Source organism: Phalangium opilio, unplaced genomic scaffold (assembly GCF_054372755.1).
Source record: "Phalangium opilio isolate 3A_F unplaced genomic scaffold, DU_Popi_V2 ptg000070l_1, whole genome shotgun sequence".
NCBI classification, from domain to species: domain Eukaryota; kingdom Metazoa; phylum Arthropoda; class Arachnida; order Opiliones; family Phalangiidae; genus Phalangium; species Phalangium opilio.
The window spans coordinates 1,106,454-1,132,208 of NW_028324182.1; the positions used below are offsets into that span (position 1 = coordinate 1,106,454).

A 25,755-nucleotide genomic window follows, 5' to 3' on the forward strand; every position below is an offset into this window, starting at 1 on the left:
TTTGGAAAAGGCGTCAAATTTTACAGCAATATTTTGAAAAAGGCGTCTTATTCTTTTTGAAATATCTAAACACAAACAGCGATATTTTGGAAAGGGTTTCAAATTACCTGGGAAGAACTAAATACAATTAGAAATTCCAAATATATTTATGGTTATGCAGTAATGTGTGGCACTTAACGTTACCCGAGAAACACCACTTGGAGGTGGCCACACTTCGTTTCTCATGGAGAGTTTTTTATGGCAGGTCCCCTTGCCGACTGCCGGCTTCAATATCCTGGGGAGTTTTCATTTGTCAGGCCCCCCTACCTATATAATGTCGACCTCATTGCCCTGAAAAAATCAAAACTCCTCAGTACATTGAGGTCGACAGTATATAGGTAGGGGGGCCTGCCAAATGAAAACTCCCCAGGATATTGAATCCCCTTGCCTACAGCCTTAAACGAAGAAAACCGACCTCACTCATCGCTGAGTTCAACCGTGTTTTCTTCGGTTTGACCATCAATAAGGAATGCCGGCTGTGTCTCTGGATTCAGAGCGTTCAACTCTTCCTCCGACACGCCAATTTCAATTAGTTCAAGGCCTTTTTTCCCTGGACCAGGATAGCATGCCTTGACGTCTTCCAGGAACCGACGGAAGTTGGTTCCAGGAGGAAGCCAATTGCCATCTTGGTCCTTGAAAAAAAGACACCTGTACCAATATGTGGCCATATAACTATTCAACGCCCGGTCAGTTCTGTAGGACTTAATGCTCGCCTTCAAATGTCGGTTTCTGTTTTCGATGTTATTCGTATGAGCACGTGAATCTTCCGAATTCACGAACCCATACTTATGCAAAACAGTCAGATGCTCCCGAAATCCCATCAAAGTGCAATTCATGTACATCGGGGTGCCATCTGACACTATCACTGACCCCGGAGCTATGTATTTCGCCATTTGGGTCCACAAAACGGCCCTGGACTTATTCCTGACCTTCAAAAAAGACCATCTTTCGTATCTCTGCAATAGATACCAAAGATACAAATGGTCTCTCCGGCCAATTGAGCCCCGCGGTGGTACTTTCTAGAGTGCAAGTATGTTTCGTCCACCTCTACGAACAATCCTGGTCCTCCAATCTGCACCTTGTCGGCCCTGTTCGAAATGACAATCTCAGCCACCTCGCGACACATGGAAAAGTAATCCACGACGGTATGGCTGGCACATTCACTGTGGATTATAGCGTCAGATACGCTCATTTTGGAAACCCACAGGAACACGAGGAAGAGATTGTCGGTAACCGACAGGTTTTGATTGTAAAACCAGGTGTTTTTCGAGGGGACGAAAGCCTTCGTGCACTCGACCGCCAAATACTCTGGTACCTTCTTTTTGGATGTTTTTAAGGCCTTGCGCGAGACTGGGCTGCGGAACATCTTATCGAATAGCCAAATCGGCTTTGGGCATTGCCAACCCCAACAAGATATCCATTTAATTCCCCATCATCGTTTTTATTCCCACATCCGCAAGGTGTCTTTCCTTCATTGAAGGATTCCAGACGCGGGACAAGCTCCAAAGAAAGTACTAGGGCAATGGCATCCCTCTCTGACCGCGCCTTTAGGCCATCATCCATCCCGGGAAAAAACCCTCCCCAATTCTTCAAGGAAACCATTTTAAAAAAATGTTCCTCATTACCCAAAATTTGGGTTTTCATACGCCTCGTTTTCCAAATTAGCATGAGCCATTTAGAAATTAAACCTAATAAACCCCCAGAAAATATAATTTGACAGCAGTAATAATTATCTCTCAAGAAAGCCTCTTCAAAAAAACCCGTCTAATCACGTTGAAAATCAACGAGTCTCTGCTCAGTAAGTTCTCGTTTCCATGGCAACCCGCGAGGCGGGAAGAGGCGCGAATCGAGGGGAGGCGTTAAGGGGCGGCCAGCGGATTCAGTGACAGTTTTAGCGGGGAAGGAATACCATATAATTCAAAGGTATTATAGGTAAGGTTAGGTTAGGTTAGCTTACTTATTAGCTAATTTACCACCTTTTCCAAAATTTCTGTTTGCGATTAGGCCTAGTTAACTTTTAAATACTTCCCAAAAGTTTAATGCTATTTTTAGAAACTAAAATATCGCTAATGTAATTTTCGCCATTTCTCGCTTATATTATCCTTTTCCTTAGTTTTGGCATTTCTAATTTTTCTTTACGCAATATTATGAATACGGCATATTATGAAAGATTGAGTGCATAATGCGTTTAGTCTATAGCGGTAAGTACATGCAATTTTAAAATTTTCCAAAAATTTTTTGACCAACTTGCGGCGGGTTTAGAATTTTTTTACTATTTTTTCCGAACTCCCTGTGGTCTAATTAGTCAGTAACTGCTGTTAGTTGAGTTAGTTAGATAAAGTGCAATCCTACCGCTTTTTCAAGAGCAATTACATTTTCCGAAAACATTTTATCATGAAATTAATTATTTTGAAGGGAGTACGTGTTGAGAAATCAGTATTGAATATTTGAAACAGCACCACTGTTACTTATATTTCTAAATTAAACAATCCACTCTTGGTAACAAATAATTTATAAAACGTAATATCATATACGGACTGTTTCACCAGGAAAAAAATTGTTTTAACGAATCGTTTCCAACGTGATTACGTTGAGAGAATCTGTGCTGATGTAAACATGGAAATTCCTCTACATTGGCCTAGTTTAAGGAAATATATCACACATCTTCACAATTAGTAGAATTTTAGTGAGATTAACAAATAATGAAACCCTGTATACCTCCTATATTTGTTGGTAGCAGAAAACGAAGCAGACTGCGTATTTTTGTAATACAGAGCTGGAAATGAGCTTTTTTATCTTTAAAGGGGAAAGACACTATAACGACTATATTACATAGACAAACTAAAATACAACTTAAGCCTTGGCCGTAAAGAACGTTCAAAAACTTACTTTTAATGATATAAAAACCTCTGTTAACTGTAATAATTTACCTGAATTACTTTTCTAGACGAAAATTCGACCTGATAACGACGTATTTATTATTAAGGGTGCTACAGTTAATTAGAAAATACATATAAAGGTGCTCAAGCTCGGATGAAATACCAAAGTAATTTGTCAGCGTCTACTGCTAGATAGTCTGACCCAAAAGTAATTTTTGACGTACTTTCAGAATTAACTAAAATTAACATACTTAGAGTTAATTGATTTAAATTAAACTAGCCGATAGCACACCTTGAATTGTTAATTCAACAGTATTCCGAAAAGTAACTTCGCTGTAGTTTTTCTGTTCGCGGTGGGGGTAAATCACGAAAAACGCCATGTTAATCTCCATAGGAAATTTAGTTAAAGCATGTGAATTTTGCTTTAACGTTACAATAGGGTGTCAAGTCATATCTACAAGGGCCTACCATCCCTGTAGAATTGGAAAACCTAAGGAATCTAATTCCTAGTCCCTTTATAACTGAATACGCAGATCGCCTAGCGAAACGACATGCCCTTACAAAGTTTTCTATGGAATTCCGTAAGAAAATGTCTTAGGAAAACCTTAAGAAACGTCTTAAGAAATCGTAAGGAAAATTGCGGAAAATTGTCCCCATTTTCATTAGAAATACATAGAAATTCCTTTTATGATTCCCAAGAAATTCCAAGAGTATTCCTAAAGAAATTCCAAGAGTATTCCTAAAGAAATTCCAAGAGTATTCCTAAAGAAATTCCAAGAGTATTCCTAAAGAAATTCCAAGAGTATTCCTAAAGAAATTCCAAGAGTATTCCTAAAGAAATTCCAAGAGTATTCCTAAAGAAATTCCAAGAGTATTCCTAAAGAAATTCCAAAAGTATTACTAAAGAAATTCCAAAAGTATTACTAAAGAAATTCCAAAAGTATTCCTAGAGAAATTCCAAAAATATCCCAAAAGAAAATCCAAAAATATTCCTAAAGAAATTCCAAAAGCATTCCTAAAGAAATTCCAAAAGCATTCCTAAAGAAATTCCAAAAGCATTCCTAAAGAAATTCCATAAGTATTCCTTATGAAATTCCAAAAGTATTCCTAAAGAAATTCTAAAACTATTCCTTAAGAAATTCTAAAACTATTCCTAAAGAAATTCTAAAACTATTCCTAAATAAATTCTAAAACTATTCCTAAAGAAATTCTAAAACTATTCCTAAAGAAATTCTAAAACTATTCCTAAAGAAATTCTAAAACTATTCCTAAAGAAATTCTAAAACTATTCCAAAAGAAATTCTAAAACTATTCCTAAAGAAATTCTAAAACTATTCCTATAGGAAAGGAAGTTGTTACTAATGTCCAACTGAACAAGGCGCTCCACTCCGACTGCTCCTGGCGGCGCCCACAGAAATGACAAATCCCAAATAAGTCAAGCGCCCAGATACAAAATTATCTTTGGCATTCGAATAAATTTAAAATCACTGAATTTAATGTTTTATCAATTTTATTAAATGTTCAATGACCATTATTTAATAATTAAAAATTAGTAACTATTCATACATGAACTTCTAAACTAATTATCATTAAAAAAATATATAACTTGTAAAAATATGACAAGCATCGCTTTGGACCAGCTACACGTATAATATTCGGCCAAGTTTAAATAAAATTGTCTACAGTTCCTTCATATAATGCACTTGGTTATAATATTGGCAATATTGTTATTATTATCCCGATTTTTTGTGTTATAGCCAAGTGACAATATTTTGTATATAATGTATATAAAATTCAAACATATTTATATGAAACTTGGTCATACATGGGATTCAAGAACTTTTGTGTAGCAGTTCTAAAGCAACGCTTTGCAAATTTTCGAACGTTAGTGTTTTTGTTAGGATCTCACTTCTTTTCATAGGTATAGTTTTTATAGTGAGAAATAGAAAAATATTAAAGGAAAAAATGACTATTTTTAAATTTTTTCTTACTTTATATATTAAATACAAAATAAATCTCAAATTTTAGGTTTCTACCTCTTGGGTGAATGATCTAGACATGTGAGTCGGTAATATACGGACGGTAAATTACCGGTAATTTACCAAATACCGCGTAAATTACCGTTTTATATCTTACCGTAATTTTACAATGGTAATTTACCGGTAAATTACGGCGGTAAATTACCGTGGTAAATTACCAAACATTTTTAGTACGCATTAAATGTTCATTTTACACTTAAATGATCAATCATTTCTTTGTTTACTTCCAAAATGACTCACCAGGCGCTATTCGCTAGTCAGTACTTGCAAAGCTGCGCCAGAAATTAGTCTTTTAATAAATATTTAATTAGAAATCAGACTAGAAAGGCCAAGGCTGCCGTCTTGGTAGCAAAGGCCGCAAATACGTGTAAAGGAGTCAGATAGTGCTCACAATTAAACTTTGTTTTAAGTAATGCATTGTAAGCACAGGAAAATATAAATTACCAAAAATTACCGACTGAACGGTAATTTTTGTTTTCCCAAAACTTCAATCGGTAATTTACCTGTAATTTATCGGTAAATTACCGTTTTTAAAAATTACGGTAATTTCACATCTCTAGGTGAATCAATGAATAATTGACTTAAGTTAATTCGTCAACAATATTAGGTGCAAACTTGTAATTTGCGATAGATGCAGGCCCAATAAGTTCTCTTAGTCTGTGAAATTCCAAAATTTTACCTTTAAGCAGAAAAAAGATACCAGGACTTAAAAGTGCCCACACTCTTAAAAAAAAGTATTTTGAAGCTACAACAAAATATCTCCGCGACCTTTTTAGTACCCATGAACGTATTCTATTAGTTGTCTCACAGCGCGGATATTAAATGATTTCGAAAAAGGTATTATGGAAATATATGGTAAATAATGACCATATAAGATATATAATGAAACCTTTTAGATTTTCAGCGCTTCCGGTGGCATGTAATCGTACCCTGGAAGTAGAAAGGGACTTAACAGATCCCTTTAGAAGGAGTTTTTTTATGGTATTGGTTTTCTTCCCTAGATTCAAATTTCAATTTCAAGCTTCCTTGCTAGTTTGTGGGTTTTATTTGACACCTAATTCGGTAGCACCATGAGTTAATAATATGTTAGCTCCCTATAAGTTACTCAGGCAATTCATTTTTATACTCCAGCGTTTTCTCCCGCGCCGCCGGCTTCCCAATTATATGCGGCGCTCTGCGGCCGCCACGTGAACGAAAATATTATTTACTCTTCTTTCCGGTTTTTCCCCGGAAGCGCGTGTAGTGGAAGCTAGCCAATGATATCGGAGCTATTTAAGCAGCCGAATATTTCGCTCAGTAGCCTCGGTTAAGAAAACAGTTAAGAGATCAGTGGATTGGATTTAGCTCAGTTGTATAATTTTCTGGTTTCAAGTCACAATAACAACTCTTATCTTTAGTATTCTTGATCAATATCGGTAAATTGCATTGAGTTCCTGCATTTTTTTGTCTCAGTACTGACACAAACGCCATGATTTAATGCTAAATTGTTAAAACATAAACATTCACGACTAAACACTCCCTAGGTGAAAAAGCAGCCGACGACTCGAGGTCAAGGAGCCGTACGAGCGGGATTTTTTTTTCGACAAGAGAGCGCAACATTCGGATTTTTTTCCCGCGCGGGCGAAATGAGAAGAAATCGCTCGACACATTAAGCCTATGGAGCCTGAGTAACTTATAGGTAGCTAACATATTATTCACTCATAGTAGCACAGAATACCTTTAAAAGTATATTTTAGAACCTTTTTGAGTGTTAACAGGGTCCCCTTTTCGGTAATAAGGAGTACCTTTAAAAGTTTTATTCTGAAATTTGTTGAGGTTTAAATGATACCCATTACGGTATCACAAAATACTTTGTAGTCCTCAAAAATACCTTCTTTTAGAGGTATTTTAGAGTACCTTTATAGGTACGTCTGGGGATGGATCGAAAAATACCTTTAAAGGTACAAGACAGTACGGTTAACTTTTACAGTGTAAGTTGCTAAGAGAAAAGAGTGTTTAGAGTGCCTAATTTGGTGGACCCGCAGCTGTGCACCCAGATATTTTCCCTCCCAATGAGTTGATGAATTTTTCTAGGGGCCCGACTCATATTCATTCCCGGGGCCCGCAAAGTCTTTCGACGGCCCTGTCACCATTCAATTTCATTTGATAATCTAATTCTTCTCTCAGGCGTTTGTTCTTTTCTTTCAGTTTCAGGACTTTTTTTTCAATCTGGGCGTCTGTACCTTAAATTCAGTGTGAGAAATATTAAGCTTGGAACACAAATCTAATTCGAGAATCGAATTGGTACTAAAAATGTACACGTTAAATAATTTCTAACTTATAATTGTTTCACCAGAAGCGTAGCAAGGTGGCAGTTTTGATTAGTTTAGTGTACCATTATATCTCTTATAATGCCAGCCTTCGATATTTGTGCTGATTCCTTTCTCCGATCAAAATGGGGAGATTCCATTAGATCGAACCTCCGAGGACTGCACTTGACGAATGTGATAATTGTCATTTTTATCCGATAGTAATGGAGTTGCAAAGAATTAAATTTTCAAACGATTTGAAGTTTTATGTAAATATAAGGGAAAGGTGAAATATGCAATAATCCGTGTCATTTGCTTTGATATTATTGTAAAATGATTTTTGTAAAGAGCAATTTGTATTTAATTAAGGGTAAATGAGCATGCTACAGTAAATTGTTGTGATATTATCGGGTATTATTGGATTTTTAATGAAAGTTTCGTAAATAAATCTCACAACGTATTAGGAAAACTGACAGGATTTAAACACCTTCAATGTCATCTTCGATAATCCAGCACACCTTTCACGGTTGAACACCTAATATTTCCAAGGTGTTCAAGAATGAACAATTGCGTTCAAATTTGAATACCCATTGAACGTTTTTTTCTTAGAGTGAATATTGCTTTGGTTGTAAAGGGACTGTTCACACCTAAAAAATCGGGTTTTTGACCTCCCTCCCCCTTTGACACACATAATCACATGAATTTATTCAATCTCCCTATAATAAGGTAACATAAATCTTATTTCCCTCAAATAAAACTAGCCAAAAACTATAAGAAAATGTGAAATTTTTCCAAAGCGGACAAGCACTCGATATTCACACTTTAGGGGTTATAAAATGAAACAGTTCCCTTTTGTTTGGATCAAATATTTAAGTGATTTTTTAGCTTTTTTGAGTCACGTTTCTGAATAAAACTCCTTCATCTGAGTCCCAAATCGTCACAATTCGACGCGTGACGTAATTTATGAACGACCCCCAACACATTTCGGTTCTAGCAATTTTGAGCCTATTTCCCACACTTCTTTATGACAACGCTATTACACTATATATACACCGTACAATTCGACTAAATGAAATTCGATATTCTAACCTAGCTAGGGTTTTAATTACGTGCTTATTATCAAAAGATATAACTTACTAAATGCCAATAATTTTCCAGGAGCACACTCTTCGTTATTGTCCCATTTAATGTGGGTAACTGTGTTTATGTACTTAATAATCTGGGCCGCAATTTCAATTACAAGTTTTTTGTCCACAATTCTTCCAATTTCGTAATTATCATATTTTTCTTCATCAAACCATTTGACGAGAAAATGAAGAGAATTCTTCGCTTTTCTTGTCGACCTTTTAGATAATAAGTAATTCAGAAAATCCGAAATGACACGACCTTCTCTCGGGTTCGACGCGCTTTGAATCCAAAAATCAACTGACAAAAAAAGCGCCAAATCGCAAATTTCACAACCGAATTCAACATACTAAGAGAAAGCAGTGTTGTTCAATACCACAAAACAGCGTTATAGCAAGCCATGATGGGCTTAAGAAGCCCCCGTTCGAGCATGATGTCTCTAAATTCGGACAAAGGTGTGTTTGAAGAGTTGAGGGGGGAGTAAGACATCTGAAAAGAGGGGGTTTCCAAGAATTCCTGCTATTGACTCTACACGTAAGGACGAGAAATGTTGCATTTAGATAATATTTTTGCATTATTTTACTAATTTGAAATCAATTTGACAAAGTGATTTGAAAGATGTTATGAAAATTGTATATCAATATGTTAAATTTCATTAATTGTAAAATTTTGCGATTTTATTTTTTAATAGTGAGCGCCCGTTAATTCCGGTCCTCTCAACGTTATACACATATTGGCCAAGGACATAACTTGGAGAGATGGACAGTGCGGGTCCATCCCAAATTCCAGACCACCGCCTTACTCAATGTCAATACGCTTTATCTCGAGATAGTTTTTGCAGTAAATACTGATATTATGTGAGGCTCGCCGAGAACGGATGCGTCGTAATCAGCGTGGGAAATAAGGCGGAGGCACAGAGCAAATGACCAGTTTAAAAACTAAATCGGAGGGGGGTCAGTGGTCCACTAAAAAAATTCGAGGATTTTTAAAAAAATTCTTTTTGGAAATGGCGTTTTGAAATTTTGAACTACAAATTTTGTAGCCTGTACCCTGTAGGTCTGAGTCGTTGAGAGCCAATTTATTTGTCTTTTTGACTCTGTGGTCTGTGGCCTTAGAGAAAAAACGGTCAGGCAGACAGGCAGGCGCGCGCCGCTCTCTGGCTCTCCGACTCCGACTCCGAGGAAGAGGCAGGCCGCCGCCGGCAGCCGATTGTGCCGAGGCTTATTGTTGGGAACGTTCGTTTTCGTTATATTCGTTAGCTCGTGCTTTCGTCACTTCGTGAGTGTTGTGTTTCGTAGATTAATCTGCACAATCTAGTTCTGACTTAAGAGTTACTTTATTCGTTAAGTTACGAGTCGTTATTACATAGTTAAAAGCGTTCATCCGAGTGCCGTAATCATAGTCGGGTTGCCTTATATACAGTTCTTGTTAGGGCAAAGTTCACATGTTAATCTATACAGTTCAAATCAGTTCAGTTCCGAATATACAACATCTTTCTCCCAGCATTTTTTTTTTTATATATACACACAAGAATCTAGTTTCACAAATTAAGTTTCTGAATCGTTTTGACTTGACGTCCAAATCGAGTTCTGACGGCTTGGCCCTGATTGAGATTGGAGGACTGGAATCTACTTCGCTTGTCTGGACTGCTTTTGTGTTTGGTTGCAGCTGGAGGGAAGGCGGGTGGCAGCGCAATAGATACCGGAACAATAGATGACAATGGGCCTGATGCTGGAACAGTGGTCGGCGTCGATGGTAGGGCTGGAACATTGATCGGCGTCGAAGGTAGGGCTGGAACATTGGTCGGCGGCGATGGTATGGCTGGAACATTGGTCGGCGGCGATGGTATGGCTGGAACATTGGTCGGCGGCGATGGTATGGCTGGAACAGTAGTCGGCGGCGATGGTATGGCTGGAACAGTAGTCGGCGGCGATGGTATGGCTGGAACAGTAGTCGACGGCGATGGTACGGCTGGAACAGTAGTCGGCGGCGATGGTACGGCTGGAACAGTAGTCGCATACGTTTTATCGGCGTTTGAAGGCATCGAAATTAAATGATAGCGATTTCTCCGTACCACCCCTAAAGGGGTAGCGACCCAGTAGGATCTAGGTTCCCCTGACGTACTCTTAATAACCCCTTCGGTTCTCAAGTCGGTTATCCAGACCTTGTCTCGATCTTGAAATGTCGGCAATGTTCTGGCGCGATGACGTCGATCGTAATTTTCCTTTTGCTTCTGTCGATAATGATCTTCGCGTTGTTTAACCAAAGCTTTTGGAGGAATGCACGGTCGTAATTGGGCTTCTGGAATGAGTACAGTGGTCCTGAATTTCCGTCCCATAAGTAGTTCTGCGGGCGAATATCCGTTTAACAGTGGAGTAGAACGATAGGACAATAGCGCTAATGCAGGATCTTTGTTCTTCTTTAGTAGTCGCTTTGCAATTTTAACGGCCGCCTCCGCGCCTCCGTTGCTCTGGGCGAATCTGGGACTTGACGTAACGTGACTAAAGCCATAGGACTTGGCAAACTGCTGGAATTCGGACCGAAACTGAGGACCATTATCGCTTCTGACTATCTCCGGTATCCCATGAGTGGCAAAGATATTTTTCATATTGGCAATGGTAGTTTTGGCCGTCAGGTCTCTCAGCACGCGTATCTCGAAAAATCTTGAGTATGCATCAGTCACGAGGAGATACCATTTGCCTTGGTGGAAAAATAAATCCGAAGCGAGGTTTTTCCATGGCCGATCAGGGAACTCGCATGGAATCAGCGGCTCATGCATGTTACTAGCTTCTTTGATGCACGTAGTGCAGTTCTGGAGTTTTTCCTCGATGTCCCTAGATATTCCAGGCCACCATACTGCTGACCGGGCCCGAGCTCTACACTTGGCAATCCCTTGATGGCCATGATGTATCCTTTCTAACGTGTCCGGCCGTAGGATTTCTGGGATGATGATTCTCGGTCCTTTCATGAGAATGCCATGTTGACTAGTGATGTCATCGCGATGTGGATAGTATTTAAGGAGGCCACGGTCCATGTTAGTCGCCGATTTTGGCCACCCTTTTTCGACTAGAGAACGAAGTTGCTGGCAAGTGTTGTCGTTTGCTTGAGCCTCCCATAGCTCTGCCAAGCGGATATCGGATATTGGCATGTTTGACGTTATCAGCTGTACATGGGCTGCGGCATCCATTTCCAACTCGTTTGTGTCGAATTCAGGTAGAGGTCCTCGAGATAGTGTATCGGCCACGATGAGTTGTTTACCTGGAACGTACTGAACAATGTAATCGTAGCGCATTAGGCGAATGCGAAAGCGCTGTAGACGAGGAGACAACTCATCGAGAGGTTTGGTTTGCATTATCGTGACCAATGGTTTATGGTCGGTCTCGATGGAGATTTTAATCCCTACTACGTAATCTTCGAAACGTTGACATGCCCATGTCATAGCCAGTGCTTCCTTTTCAATCTGGGCGTATTTCTGTTCTGCAGCGCTTAGTGTTCTAGATCCATATGCAACGACTCTTAGACTGCCATCCTGCTGTTGTTGTTGTAGGACGGCACCAATTCCAAAAGATGAGGCATCTGCAGATAAGATGGTCTTTTTCATGGGATCGTACGGGGCAAGAATTGGCATCGTGGATAGGATGGTTTTTATCTCCGAAAAGGCTGTCTGATGAGAGGAAGACCATATCCATTGATTCTTGTTACTCAGCAGTGCGTTCAATGGGCGTATGACATCTGACATACGGGGAATGAACTTCCCCAGGTAGTTCGTCATTCCAAGGAATCTTCGGAGTTCCGGTACGTTTTGAGGTTGTTTGAAATTCGTGATGGCCCTGACTTTATCCGGATCAGGACTAATTCCAGTTTTGTCGATCATGTGGCCCACGAACTTAATCCGTGTCACGGCAAATTCGCATTTGTTAATGTTCAATGTGACCCCTGCCTCCTGTAGAAGGCGCAGCGTCTGCCGTAAGGAGCGGTTGTGGTCCTCGTGGGTTTTTCCAAACGCCAGGACATCGTCCTGCAGGTTGACGGTACCCGGTATTCCTTCGAGGATGGCGTAGATCTGACGTTGAAAATGTTCCGACGCGGAACTCAGTCCAAACGGAAGACGATTAAAGTAGTATCTCCCGAATGGTGTGATGAATGTCGTTAGAATTGCAGATTGGCGATCCAAGGGTACTTGCCAGTATCCGCAGTTCGCATCCAGTTTAGAAAATACCGTAGCACCTGCGATTTGGCCAAGTATGTGATCCACGGCGGGCAGTTGAAAACGTTCGCGGCGGATGAATTTATTCAGGTTGGTGAAGTCCACGCAAATGCGGATAGCGGGTTCTTTAACGGAGGAGTCGTTGTCGGCAGTTGCTTTCGATCCATCGGCTCCAGGTGGCGTCTTTTTCCTTACAATGACCATAGGCGCACACCAATCTGTTGGTCCTTCCACCTTTGATATAACGCCACGCTTGATCATGTGATCCAACTCTGTCTTTACTTGTCTCATAAGAGGAATTGGAATCCGTCGTGGGGTCGTTAACGCATATGGAACAGCATCTTGGGTCAAGCTGATGGTATATTCGGTTTTCATTTTACCCAAACAATGGAAAAAAGAGTGCAGGAAATTCTTTAAGTGGATTGACGGGTGAGCTATCCGTAGGTAATTCTGACGAGACGGCTTCAAGTACCTTGATCACGGATAGAGCCTGACTATCCGTTAGACCCAATAGGGGCGTCTGTAGATTTTCGATGACGTACAGATAGGTTTCGACTTTTGTGTGCTTGTAGGCAAGCGTGACCTTCAGTCTGCCGGGTACCTTTAACTGGATTCTTCCTGGGCCGAAGAGACGTCGGTCGGACGGAAGCAGAGGTAGGTGCGTCATGTTAGCTTCATACGATTGCAGGGAAATGGCGCTGACATCCGCACCGGTGTCGATTTTAAAGACAACTGGTAACCGGTTGACACGAAGTTCTAGCATCCATTTGCGAGGAGAGACCGTTGGTGCTAGGTGTGACGTGGTCGAATTCAGATAAGCATCGTGTCCTGAATCTGCCAGCGAGCTCGTGATAGATCCCAAAAACAGTGTATCTCCGGCTTCGATTTCGCCTTCCTGGTAAGTAGGGGAGCTCCGGCAAACTGAAGCGAAATGTCCAGATTTTTCGCATTTAAAACATGTGGCGTTCATGGCCGGGCATTTTTCTCGCTGATGGGGGCGTCTACTACCACAAGAATGACATCTATTCGGACTGGGATGAAAAGCGCTAAAAACCCCATGCTTGGTGAAGTCTGATCTCCTTTGACGACCTCGGCTACGGTACTGGGCTGGTTTCCGGGACTGATTGGCCACGTAGTCTAATTGATGTGTTTGCGGGGCAGTGTCTCCTAGTTCCATTTGCTCCCGTTGGCGGTCTTCGGCACTGCGTACTCTCTGAATGGCTTGTTCGAGTGTAAGTTTCTCGTCGTCTTGTAGACGCTCGGATAAAGACTTGTTTCGAATGCCGACCACTATGCGGTCGCGGATGAGTTCCTCCCTGAGAGCGCCGTATTGACAGTGTTCAGCGGCTGCGTATACTGCAGTGATGAATTCATCGGCTTGTTCGCCTTCCTTCTGGGTACGTGTATTAAACTTGGCTCGTTCATAAATTACGTTACGACGTATGATGAAATGGTTCTCGAATTTGGCTAAGACTGTACCATAGTTCTTCTCGTCGGCAGCCGAAAGTCCAAAGGAATGAAAAATATCATCAGCTTTATCACCCATAATATAGATAAGTGCATTGACTTGCTCGTCTTCATCTTTAGAGCTTAGGCCAGAGGCTTTACGAAAGCGTTCAAACCGCCTCTTCCAAGAAGGCCATTCGTTGGGACATCCAAATGAAAAAGACTCCGGCGGAGTGACTTGAAACGAGGTTGTCGTAGGTAAGTTGTGCGGCGCAGCCATGGCGTCCCAATTGCAACAAAAATGTTCTAAGCCTCGGCGTAGAGAACAGCAAACCAGTATCCGTATAACTATTTAACTTCTGACACCATGTTGTGTTTCGTAGATTAATCTGCACAATCTAGTTCTGACTTAAGAGTTACTTTATTCGTTAAGTTACGAGTCGTTATTACATAGTTAAAAGCGTTCATCCGAGTGCCGTAATCATAGTCGGGTTGCCTTATATACAGTTCTAGTTAGGGCAAAGTTCACATGTTAATCTATACAGTTCAAATCAGTTCAGTTCCGAATATACAACAGTGAGAGACGCAAGAAAGTAAGTGTTGTAAATTAGCGATAATACCGGTTGTTTTTTATCTATATCCAGATTCAATTTTCTATACTTGTGGTTTTTATGCATCGCGGTCACTCTTGTAATCTTTACTTTTTATCGCGATGCCTTAACTATATAACCGGATAACATTCCGATAACGTTTGTCAGTTCCCAGTTATCTGTTCTCAGATATCAGTTGTCAGTGTTCAGTCAGTAGCGTTCCCGGAAATTAACTTAAATGTTTTAATTAAATTAATAAAGAGTTCGTAACCAGTTAGTCCCAGAGTCGTTCTTGCGTCAAACAACAACAGGTTATGGGCCCAGCACGCTTCCACTGCGCAAAGGTTTAGAAGTCATACGAAGTTTAACGCCGGGAAGATTATCCTTTAAGGTGCGGAGTCGGAAGAAGAATGGCCGGAAATCACCTGGGACGAATCGAGACGTTAACTAAAGATAATTATGATACCTGGAAAATGCAAGTGGAAGCCCTGCTTCAAAAGAACGACCTCTGGGAGTACGTGGATGGAACTTCAACGAGGCCAACTCCGGTGCGGGGAACGGAAGGCAACGCCCAGGCGGTCGCTACCTGGGACAGTAATGATCGAAAAGCAAGAGCGGACCTAATCTTGTCGATCAGTCCGTCGGAGTTGAAGCAAGTAAAGAATTGCACGACCTCACGGGAACTATGGCAGAAGCTCGAATCCATCTACCAGTCCAGTGAACCTGCGCGGAAAGCCACCCTGCTGAAGAAACTGACCCTCAAGAAAATGAAGGAGGGAGAAGATGTCCGGGATCACGTCCGAGAATTCTTCGACGCAGTAGACAAGTTGGCTGACATGGGAGTAGCTGTAAACGACGACCTACTGGCCATTATGTTGTTATACAGTCTACCGGAATCGTACGAGAACTTCCGGTGCGCAATAGAGTCCAGGGATACGTTACCTGATCCGGAAGCCTTAAAAATAAAGATCCTGGAGGAATCGGACGCCATGAACTCCAGGGAAGACGAACCCGTGCAGAATGCGATGATGGGCAGTAAACACTTTTCCCGGACAACTGCAGAAAGGGGTTGAGGAAGAGGTTTACGTGGACGAGGAAGCACGACCTTCAAGTACAAGTGTCATGGATGCAGGAAACCCGGCCATAAGGTAGCCGATTGCCCGACAGAAACAATGGTTCAGGCATAAGATCCAGAAATAAAGAAAACGCCCATCATGTACTGGCAGAAAATTTGGCCGAGGAAAAATTCGCATTGCACCTGAAGGCTGATCACGATTCCTGGTGCCTGGACAGCGGAGCCACCTCACATATGACTTCCAGCAGAGACTGTTTCAATGTTTACGAAGAGACAACGAAATCTTTAAACCTGGCCACTGCAGAGTCAACGAAGATACGAGGAGTTGGCGAAGTAAAAATAACCTCAGCGAATGGCAGCAACAATCGAATTCTTCGCCTGGAACGAGCCCTTCATGTCCCGGATTTAAGAACAAATCTCCTATCCATTGCCAAGATGACAGACAAAGGACGTGAGGTCACATTCAAGAAGTCGCAGGCCTGGATTAAGACAGCAACCGGGGAAGTGATTGCAGTTGCTGACAGAGTTGGAGACCTTTATTTGCTGAGAAAGGCTGAAGAAACAGTCCATGCAGTGCAAGCGAAAATAAAGCCTAGAAGCTACCTGGAGAACTGGCATTTCCTACTTGGTCACTTGAACGAGAGAAGTTTAAAGGAAATGGCCCGGAAGAATTTGGCTACGGGACTCAACATTGAAAAAGATGCGAGCCTGGGAATCTGCCAAATCTGTATGAAAGGAAAGCAATCGAAGGAGCCGTTCCCGAAACCTGAAGATAGCCGCACCTCGCATGTCCTGGAAATAGTACACTCTGACGTATGCGGGCCGATGAGAGTAACGTCGATGAGCGGAGCCAAGTACATCGTCGTTTTCACTGATGATTATTCCCGGTGGAGTGAAGTCAGTTTTTTAATACACAAGAGCGAAGTGTTGAAAGCCTTCAAAGAATTCAAGCATCGAGCTGAAGTGGAAACCGGGAGAAAAATCAAGATATTGCAGTCCGACAACGGAACCGAATACTGCAACAATGATTTCGACAGATTCCTGAAAGACTCTGGGATAAAAAGAAGACTCACCGTTCCATACACCCCGGAACAGAATGGCATTGCTGAAAGAAAGAACAGAACACTCCTGGATATGGCCCGATGTATGATGATACAAGCGCAACTTCCACCATCATTCTGGGCAGGAGCGATGGCCACGGCCAATTACATTCGAAACCGTTGTCCTTCCCGGTGCATAAATGGAGAAGTACCATTTACCAGATGGACCGGAAAGAAGCCACCCCTGCAACATTTGAAGATTTTCGGCGACAAAGCTTTGCTGTTGGACGAAAATAAAAGGAAAGGGAAGTTTGCAGCCAGGAGTAAAGAATGCGTTTTCATCGGCTATTCTCAAGTCTCGAAAGCCTATCGACTCTGGGTTCCGTCCGAGAAGCAAATTTACCGAAGTCGAAATGTCAAGTTCCTGGGAGAATTTAATAAACAAGGCGGATATGATGATTTCGTCACTCCAGAAGTCAACCTGAAATACGGAAGCAAAGCTAAAGGCGAAATCGAAGTCCCGGCCACTACACACGCTGCTAAACCGTCAGGCAGAGAAGAATTTAAAGAAGTCAAAAAGGAGTTCAAAAGTGAAACCTCGGAAGAATCTAATGCCCAGGAAAACGAGGACGTCTTCGAAGAACCCTCAGAAACCCTCGTTCTGAAGAAAGGTCCTGGAAGACCGAAGAAAATAAGCACTGGAGTACCCGGACGACCGAAGAAATCGTTCAACATGATTCCTAGCGTCTCAGAAGAGTCTACTGAAGAGGCTACTGACGAGCAAGAAACCCTGTCCGATGAGTCAGCAAACCTAGCTATCTTATCAGAACCTTTGTCCATGAAGCAAGCCCTGGCTTCTCCGTACGCAAACGATTGGAGGAAAGCAGTAACGGAAGAGTTCGTTTCGCTTATCAAGTGCGAAACAAGGGACATCGTTGATTGTCCGGAAAACCAGAAGATCCTTGGAAATCGACTAGTCTTCCGAACGAAGTACTTACCCAGCGGAGAAGTAGAGAAAAGGAAAGCCAGGCTCGTAGCAAAAGGTTTTGCCCAGAGACCAGGGATCGACTACCAAGAGACGTTCGCACCCGTCATTAGATCCAGCTCAATAAGACTGCTTATGGCCCTTGCTGCGGAAATCGGTTTGGAAGTCCACCAAATGGATGTCGTCACGGCCTATCTTAATGGCGAACTCGAGGAGGAAATATATATGGTCGTCCCGGAAGGATTCACAGAATCTCTCGAAGAAATCGTCAAGTCAACCCGGTTCGACAAGTCAATCATTGCTAGAGCAAAGAAATGAACCTTGGACCTGGAAGAAGAGGGACATAAAGTCTGTCGCATCAAGAAATCCCTCTACGGCCTAAAACAATCGGACCGCCAATGGTACAAGAAGTTACATCAAAGACTTTCGGAGATTGGAATGACACCATTGAAGAGCGACCCCTGCTTATACGTTTTAAGAGTCGGGGAAGATGTTATTATCATTGGAGTCTACGTTGACGATCTGATCCTTGCAAGCAACAACCCGGATTGGATGACTGATGTAAAGCTTGAACTTGGAAGAAAATTCGATATGAAGGACCTGGGGCCAATCCATCACTGTCTCGGAATGGAATTTCACCAAGATCTAAAACAAAATACCATCCGGATTTCCCAAGCGAAATATGCAGAAACGATTTTGAAACGTTTCAACATGCAAGACTCCAAAGCAATAGCGACTCCAATGGATGCCAACAACAAGTTGCAAAATCCAGAACACCCAGCAGCAGAAGACATCAGTCGAATTCCGTATCAATCTCTGGTCGGCTCTCTCATGTACCTGGTAGTGTCATCACGACCGGATATGGCGTATTCAGTCAGCGCATTGAGCCAGTTCAATACAAGTTATGACGAAACTCATTGGATTGCCGGGAAGGGAACTCTTCATCATGGGTTGCTTTATCGGAAGACCGGATTGCCAATCCAGGGTTTCTTTGATGCAGACTATGGAGGCTGTCCGAAAGATAGGAAGTCATATACTGGATATGTCTTCAAACTAGCCGGCGCTGCAGTATCCTGGGAAGCCCGGAAACAGCGAACTGTTGCCTTGTCCAGTACAGAAGCAGAATATATGGCAATGTCCGACGCAACCAAAGAAGCCATTTATCTCAAGGGACTTCTCAACGAACTTGGAGTATCAGTTCAGGCGATCGAGCTGTACAACGACAACCAGGGTGCCCAGAAACTCGTTCAGAATCATGTTTTCCATGCCAGAACGAAGCACAATGATATCCGGCACCACTTCATTCGAGACACCTTCGACCAGGGACATATAGCCTTGCGGTATCTACCAACAGAGGAAATGCCAGCTGACATCTGTACAAAGAGCCTGTTCCGTCCGAAGCACCTCTTCTGCGTCAAAGCCCTTGAACTGGAAATAATTAAATGACCACCCCCTGGATAGAAGATTGAAACCACCGATATTAAGAGGGACTGTTGTAAATTAGCGATAATACCGGTTGTTTTTTCTATATCAGATTCTATTTTCTATACTTGTGTTTTTTATGCATCGCGGTCATTCTTGTAATCTTTATTTTTTATCGCGATGCCTTAACTATATAACCGGATAACATTCCGATAGCGTTTGTCAGTTCCCAGTTATCTGTTCTCAGATATCAGTTAGCAATGTTCAGTCAGAAATGTTCCCGGAAATTAATACTACTGTTTTAATTAAATTAATAAAGAGTTCGTAACCAGTTAGTCCCAGAGTCGTTCTTGCGTCAAACAACAACAGTAAGCCTTGGTGAGACTTGTTATATTTGATGGAACTTTTCATACTAATTTTCAAGTGTTTTAATAATTAGAGATTTTTGAAATATGCCTGGAGCTGGAAGACCGAGAAAGGGTAAACCAGTACTCCAAAAAACAACTCTAAGCACATTATGGAAGCATGATAGTTCAAAATCAAATGCCACGGACTGTCAAAGATCTGAAGTTTCTCAACAGGTTAATGAAGTAGGATCTACAGGGTCAGCTAAAGATTCTACACATACGGAAGAAAATCGATAACATTCAAAATAATCACAGCCAAGGCAAAGAAAATTTAACCCACAATGGAAGACAACATACGACTTTATTGACTTTGACACTAAGGAAGAGGTTATGTTTTGCATATCTTGTAGGGAAAATGACATTGACTATAAAAAAGTTCAGTTTCTTTAGTTCGTGGAACTAACAATTTTAGAACTCATCTATTTTAAGTCATCAGAAAAGTAAAAACCATCAAGAGTCCAAACAAAAGCAAGAATCAGAGAAGCAGCCTATATCAGAAACCCCTATGGGTAAAAGCTTACTAAAATTGAACGAAGCACATAGAAAAAAACTGGAGTACATTTTCAACTGTGTTTTTTATGTAGTCAACACGAATTCTTCATATAGAAGCTTTCCATAGCTATGTTCACTGCAAAAGAAAAATGGTGTTGCACTCGGAAATTCTTATATTTCCAACCACAAAGTTGTACCAGATTTAGCATGCTACATTTCAAAAGCCTTTAACGATGATGTTGTCAAGCAGCTCCTCTCTGTTGAAGCATTTTCAATTATTATGGATGACTCAACAGATCGCTCAACTTTGTCTCTTGAAATTGTCTATGTTTCATTTAGACTAGAAGCAAAATTCAAAACTAAATTATTGGGACATTGCGAACCAAAGAATGGTTAAGCGGAGGGTCTATTGTCGGCCTTGGATGCTATGTTCATATCTGCATCATTTCCCAACTGGACTGAGAAACTTTGTAGCATGACTACAGATGGTGCAGCTGTGTACCATGGCCAGCATAAAGGGTTGTTTGAGCTTATTAGAAAAAGGAGGGGAGGTTTCCTTATGACAAACCATTGTATGTCTCATAAGCTTGAACTTTCTTGTAAAGAAGTATTCAAGAAAAAAAGGAGAATTGGATCATTTCTGTGGCGTTATTCAACAAATTTACAAATACTACCACAAGTCTCCGAAGAAACAAACGGAAATAAGAGAAATAGCCAAAGAACTGGATGTAATGATTTCCAAATTTGGATCTCTGCCCAAGACAAGATGGTTAATGTTTCACTTTAGGTTCATATCAGCAGTAGAAAAGAACTGGGCTCAGATGGTTGAACACTTGAAAATCGAGGTTGGCGATCCTAAAAAGGCTGTTCGAAGTTATAAAATCTTCTTTCTTAGCCAGATTAGCATTCTTATGATACCATTTAGCCAGGTACTAAATTTTATCACTATTGCGTCAGACGCAAATATTTCGTTTCTATGAATTTGGCTCTAAGGCTTGCAATAACATTAGGAACTGTTAATTACCAGTATCAAAACTTTTGACTATAAGTAAACAGTTAATCATCACAATTAGTTATATAACAAAATTTTTGACTATAAGTAAACAGTTGATCATCACAATTAACAATATCACAAAACTCGTCTATTAACTCATCGCGTACATCATCAAGTTCATGATCATCATTGACGTCTTTAGATACAGAATTTGTCTTAGCGAGGGGTGTTTTATTTCTGGTTTTGAATCTTCTGTTTGCAGCCTCAAACCAAAGGTTGAGGGCAGGCTGACAGTCAAAATCGTTGACAATTAGTTTTTCCATTTTAATTCCAATGGAATTCTCTAGGTTATTTTGAGTTAAGTGACCTCTATGTGAATTTTTGATAATATTACACAAACTAAAGCCACGTTCTGCTTCAGCAGATGTTGGATTGGTTATTAATAATACATTGAAAAGCCTACTGAAAATTGGAAATCTATCTTTAAAGGAGTCACAAACTAGCTGAAAAACTTCTAACATGCTAGATTTTGTTTCCTTCGGAAACTAACTTGCTACATGCCGTTTGAGACTTTTAAATTCTTTGCAAAAGCAATTCAAATTTATGCTATCTTGATTTTTGTATAAAGTCTGAAAATGGTTCCAAATATCACCAATTTGGTCCTCTCCGAATGCGTCCAGCTCTTCCACGTTTTTTGGCAAAAGCCTAACATCAAAAACTGAAGTATTTTTCTATATGGCGCTTCCTTTAACTAGCTCAATTAGATGTTCATGAATTTCGTTTGATACGGTTGCAGTTTCTGCCAGAAAAGACGATATATCCAAATCGAACAAAATTTTCTTGCCCTTAAATGCAATTTTATCCTTGAGCAGCTCTTGCGTAAAGGTGTTTACCTTTTCTCCTCCGTCAACTCCTAATTTACGCACAGAATCTGCAGTGTTGAAGACTTCATCGTATGCTTCATAAAGTGACAAATTACGTGCTTGCAGCTTTGTTGACAGATCTCCATTAAACAATACATTTCATAACTGTAAACTAGTCAATGCTTTACAGACTAGGGGTATTCATATCAATTGTATGAATCCTATTCTGTAAATTATTGTAATTTTTGTAACTATGTAAAACCAAAGAAGATTACCAATTGGTATAACAGAACAATAAAGCATTTTTATTAAAATATGTGTAGTAAACTAGTAAGCTAATGAACAGAGTTCAGAAACTAACTCAAATATTTTAATTATCCATTTCTGTAGTTTAGCAGACCCTGGTCAATGGTCATGGACCAGTTTATTTATTCCAAGCCAGGTGGGCCCAATTAGAGTGGGATATAGACCGAGTGGGGAAAGGTGAAGCCCCGCCCATTGACATGCGCGGTAACCACTGGATGTTTTACTTCCAACAGTAACAGGTAGATGGCGGGAAAATTTGGTCTTTGGCGCGAAAATTTGGTCTTTGGCGCGAAATTAAAAATACTTCGTTTTTAGAACATTGGTGTTACAAAAGACATTGTGGGTTGAAATTGTAATAAAGAACTGAAAATTGGTGTTATTTGATAGATTGTGAAAAATATTGCCTCCATTTTTTAAACACAACTTACACATTGTTTATTACTAAAGAATAAAGTTGAATATATTCAAATTCATGAGTTTTTCTTTATTCAATTTAAAGTCAAGGGAGTAGGTTGAATTTAATTTTCAATTTAAAATTTACTATGACTTGTAAATGCGCATTCCCGCCTTGCACAAACACAGAAAAGGATGTTTATTTATTTTATTTTTCCAGGCAACTTCAGAACTGAAACTAGCGCCTAAACTTACCCCAACATGAGGTGCTACAAGTACTTAATGTCAACATTTTTGCAAGGAAGATTATATTTCGCAACACATTGCTGTGGCAGCTCCAAGACATTGACCAGAATAGAATTTCGAACACTTTTCAAAACATGAGGTGGATCTGGTACTACAAAAATCTTGTTCTCTGGATTGCACGGGTGTGTAAAGTGGTGTTTCTTTTCATAACATGACACCTTAATTCCTAGGTCACGATACATAGCCATATTTTTAGGGCCCATGTCACTTACTATCGACACAACGTTAAATCCAATGTCATGCAGGCATTTTATACAGTCCGTCATGAAATTCTTCAGATCACCGCTGTCTATACTGTTGCCAAACAAATGCCAACCAAGAATGTATTTCCATTTGGAGCAAGCAGAACGAACCATTACCACTAATCCCTGGGTAGCGACTGCATTTTTGGACAATGTTGAATGTCCCAATACAGTTTTTAATCCAGCATCATAATCGTATGACCGCTTAATTTGCATTTCGTCAACCAAGAGTATAACACTTTCTTCTATCTTTGTCATTTTGGGTGATGGTTTTTGCAGCAGGCGCAGCGTGGCACTTTGAATACCTGGTGGAAATTGAAGCGTCTCTAGATGTTGATTTAGGCACCTTGTTGTTGGAAGTGGATGGCCTTGCTCACGTAAGAAATTGTACCCTTTTGTACCAATATTGTATAGAAGTTGTAGCGACGATTGTATGGCTTGAGGAGACCACTGTTTGCATCGTTTGCGCTGTTCTACAACATGACTTATTTGATCCGCAGTGAAGAGTTTGCCAAAGGCCGTCATTACTTTCTCTAATTGGTACCTCGATCTTTCGTGTTCCGAAAACAGTTTAGCGTGCTGTTTTTCAAGGTCTGTATTCTTCTTTGACAATTCCGCTATTGAAGTCTTCAACTCTTTTATAATTATTTTCAGGTTGTCAGAGGCATTCTTTGACTCATCAGAAAACGTTTCTGTCTGTGTTTCGATGTGGCACTTTCGTGAATTGTCAACAGACGCCTTTAACATATTAATGCAAAGTTTAGACCAACGCCAAAAGGTTTAACATACATTCAATCTGTTTCATAATCGTGATTATTTACATTTTTGGCCACATCAATTGATTCCAAACGCCGCACTTTAGAAAGTCTTTCCATCTCGTCCTGGGATTAATTGCAATAAATAACTAAAACATCCCTGATACCAAACAATATCGCGATGTTATTAAATCTAAACTTACTATATCATTTCCGGTGTTTTTTCTTTTATTCCTCTCAGACATGGATACTTCTTTTTGAATTGGGTTTGGTGCTCCAATTGTAGGAACTGCATTTGGGAGTTTTGTACCATTTGTGCCAAAGCAGTTCGGAGAAAAATGATCCTTCAAACAAAGTGGTTATTAGATAACTATTAATCATTCATTAATAAAACAAGACATTACCTTACAAAGACGCAAGTGCCGATATTTTCCACTTAAGGCATCATTGCTATTTCTACCGATAAATTTAAACCATTGTTGTCTAACTTCACGATTATTTGGAAAATAAAATAAATAAACATCCTTTTCTGTGTTTGTGCAAGGCGGGAATGCGCATTTACAAGTCATAGTAAATTTTAAATTGAAAATTAAATTCAACCTACTCCCTTGACTTTAAATTGAATAAAGAAAAACTCATGAACTTGAATATATTCAACTTTATTCTTTAGTAATAAACAATGTGTAAGTTGTGTTTAAAAAATGGAGGCAATATTTTTCACAATCTATCAAATAACACCAATTTTCAGTTCTTTATTACAATTTCAACCAACAATGTCTTTTGTAACACCAATGTTCTAAAAACGAAGTATTTTTAATTTCGCGCCAAAGACCAAATTTTCGCGCCAAAGACCAAATTTTCCCGCCATCTACCTGTTACTGTTGGAAGTAAAACATCCAGTGGTTACCGCGCATGTCAATGGGCGGGGCTTCACCTTTCCCCACTCGGTCTATATCCCACTCTAGGCCCAATGTCCAGTTTAAAAAAATCCTTATTTCCCACCCTGGTCATAATGTGTACCAATTTCCATAATTTTTGAAGAAGAATGTGGAATACATTGTAGCTGGCATTCCCGGTGGCCATTTTCCAAGATGGCGGCGAAAGCTTGCGCTCTACAGCAGGGGACTTCTATATCTATATAAATCAAAGTCCTGACTGACTGACTGACTGACAGACTGACTGACTGATAATCAACTCCCAGCCCAAACCGCTTGCCCTAGAAGTCTGAAAATTTGAAGGAAGGTTACTCATAAGTAGTAGGCGCGTACTAAGAAAGATTTTTCCAATCCGCCACCATCTTAGAAAATGGCGCCCAGAAATGTAAAAACTCTTCTCTATGCAACAAAGTCCGCGCGTTTCAACTGATTTCACAGATATTAAGTACACGGGTTTCCTTTAACCTATAGACGGGCTGAATGATCTTTTGGATTCGATTTGTTGCCATCTTTTTAAATGGTGGCCAAAAACTAAAAAACCCTTCTTTATGGAATAAAGTCCGCGTGAAAAGTAATAAAAAAATGTCCCGACGGGCTGACGGGCAACACCGAGTGAATTCGTTCCTAGGGTGCTACAAAAACTTTAGTCGTCAGTAAAATCTACCCATTCTTTGTATCATTTTGATGGAAGTTCTTATTACACGCGAGCGGCGCCGCGGGTAACAGCTAGTTTAGTATATTTTTTGTTGGGTCGAACACATGTACCAATTTTCATCTTTATGTTCAAATGTTCTAGGTCAAACCCTAAAAGTCCTGGGCTAAAGAGAAACCTTGGTATGAACGATCTCTAATTTTGACCCACATTTCCGCTAAGGCGGATCTAATCCTCCCATCCTTCCGGAAGCGACAAAATATAATAATCTAGGC

At 40.4% G+C, this 25,755-nt stretch overlaps 1 protein-coding gene and 2 long non-coding RNA genes across 3 annotated transcripts; 1 reads left to right on the plus strand and 2 right to left on the minus strand.

Moving 5' to 3' along the window:
- Positions 1-2,516: 2,516 nt before the first annotated feature.
- Positions 2,517-3,211, minus strand: LOC149660982 (uncharacterized). The gene is made up of 3 exons (XR_016369050.1): positions 2,970-3,211; positions 2,758-2,835; positions 2,517-2,667 (listed from the first exon to the last, which is right to left on the minus strand). It is a non-coding gene; the product is annotated as an uncharacterized LOC149660982 (long non-coding RNA).
- A 9,742-nt stretch (positions 3,212-12,953) lies between these two features.
- Positions 12,954-14,592, minus strand: LOC149660983 (uncharacterized). Its single transcript, XM_089843638.1, has one exon. The coding sequence runs from the start codon at positions 14,301-14,303 to the stop codon at positions 12,954-12,956; it is 1,350 nt and encodes a 449-aa protein (XP_089699764.1). The 5' UTR covers positions 14,304-14,592.
- An 8,835-nt stretch (positions 14,593-23,427) lies between these two features.
- Positions 23,428-24,221, plus strand: LOC149660984 (uncharacterized). The gene is made up of 4 exons (XR_016369051.1): positions 23,428-23,515; positions 23,639-23,729; positions 23,793-23,916; positions 24,135-24,221. It is a non-coding gene; the product is annotated as an uncharacterized LOC149660984 (long non-coding RNA).
- Positions 24,222-25,755: the final 1,534 nt, after the last annotated feature.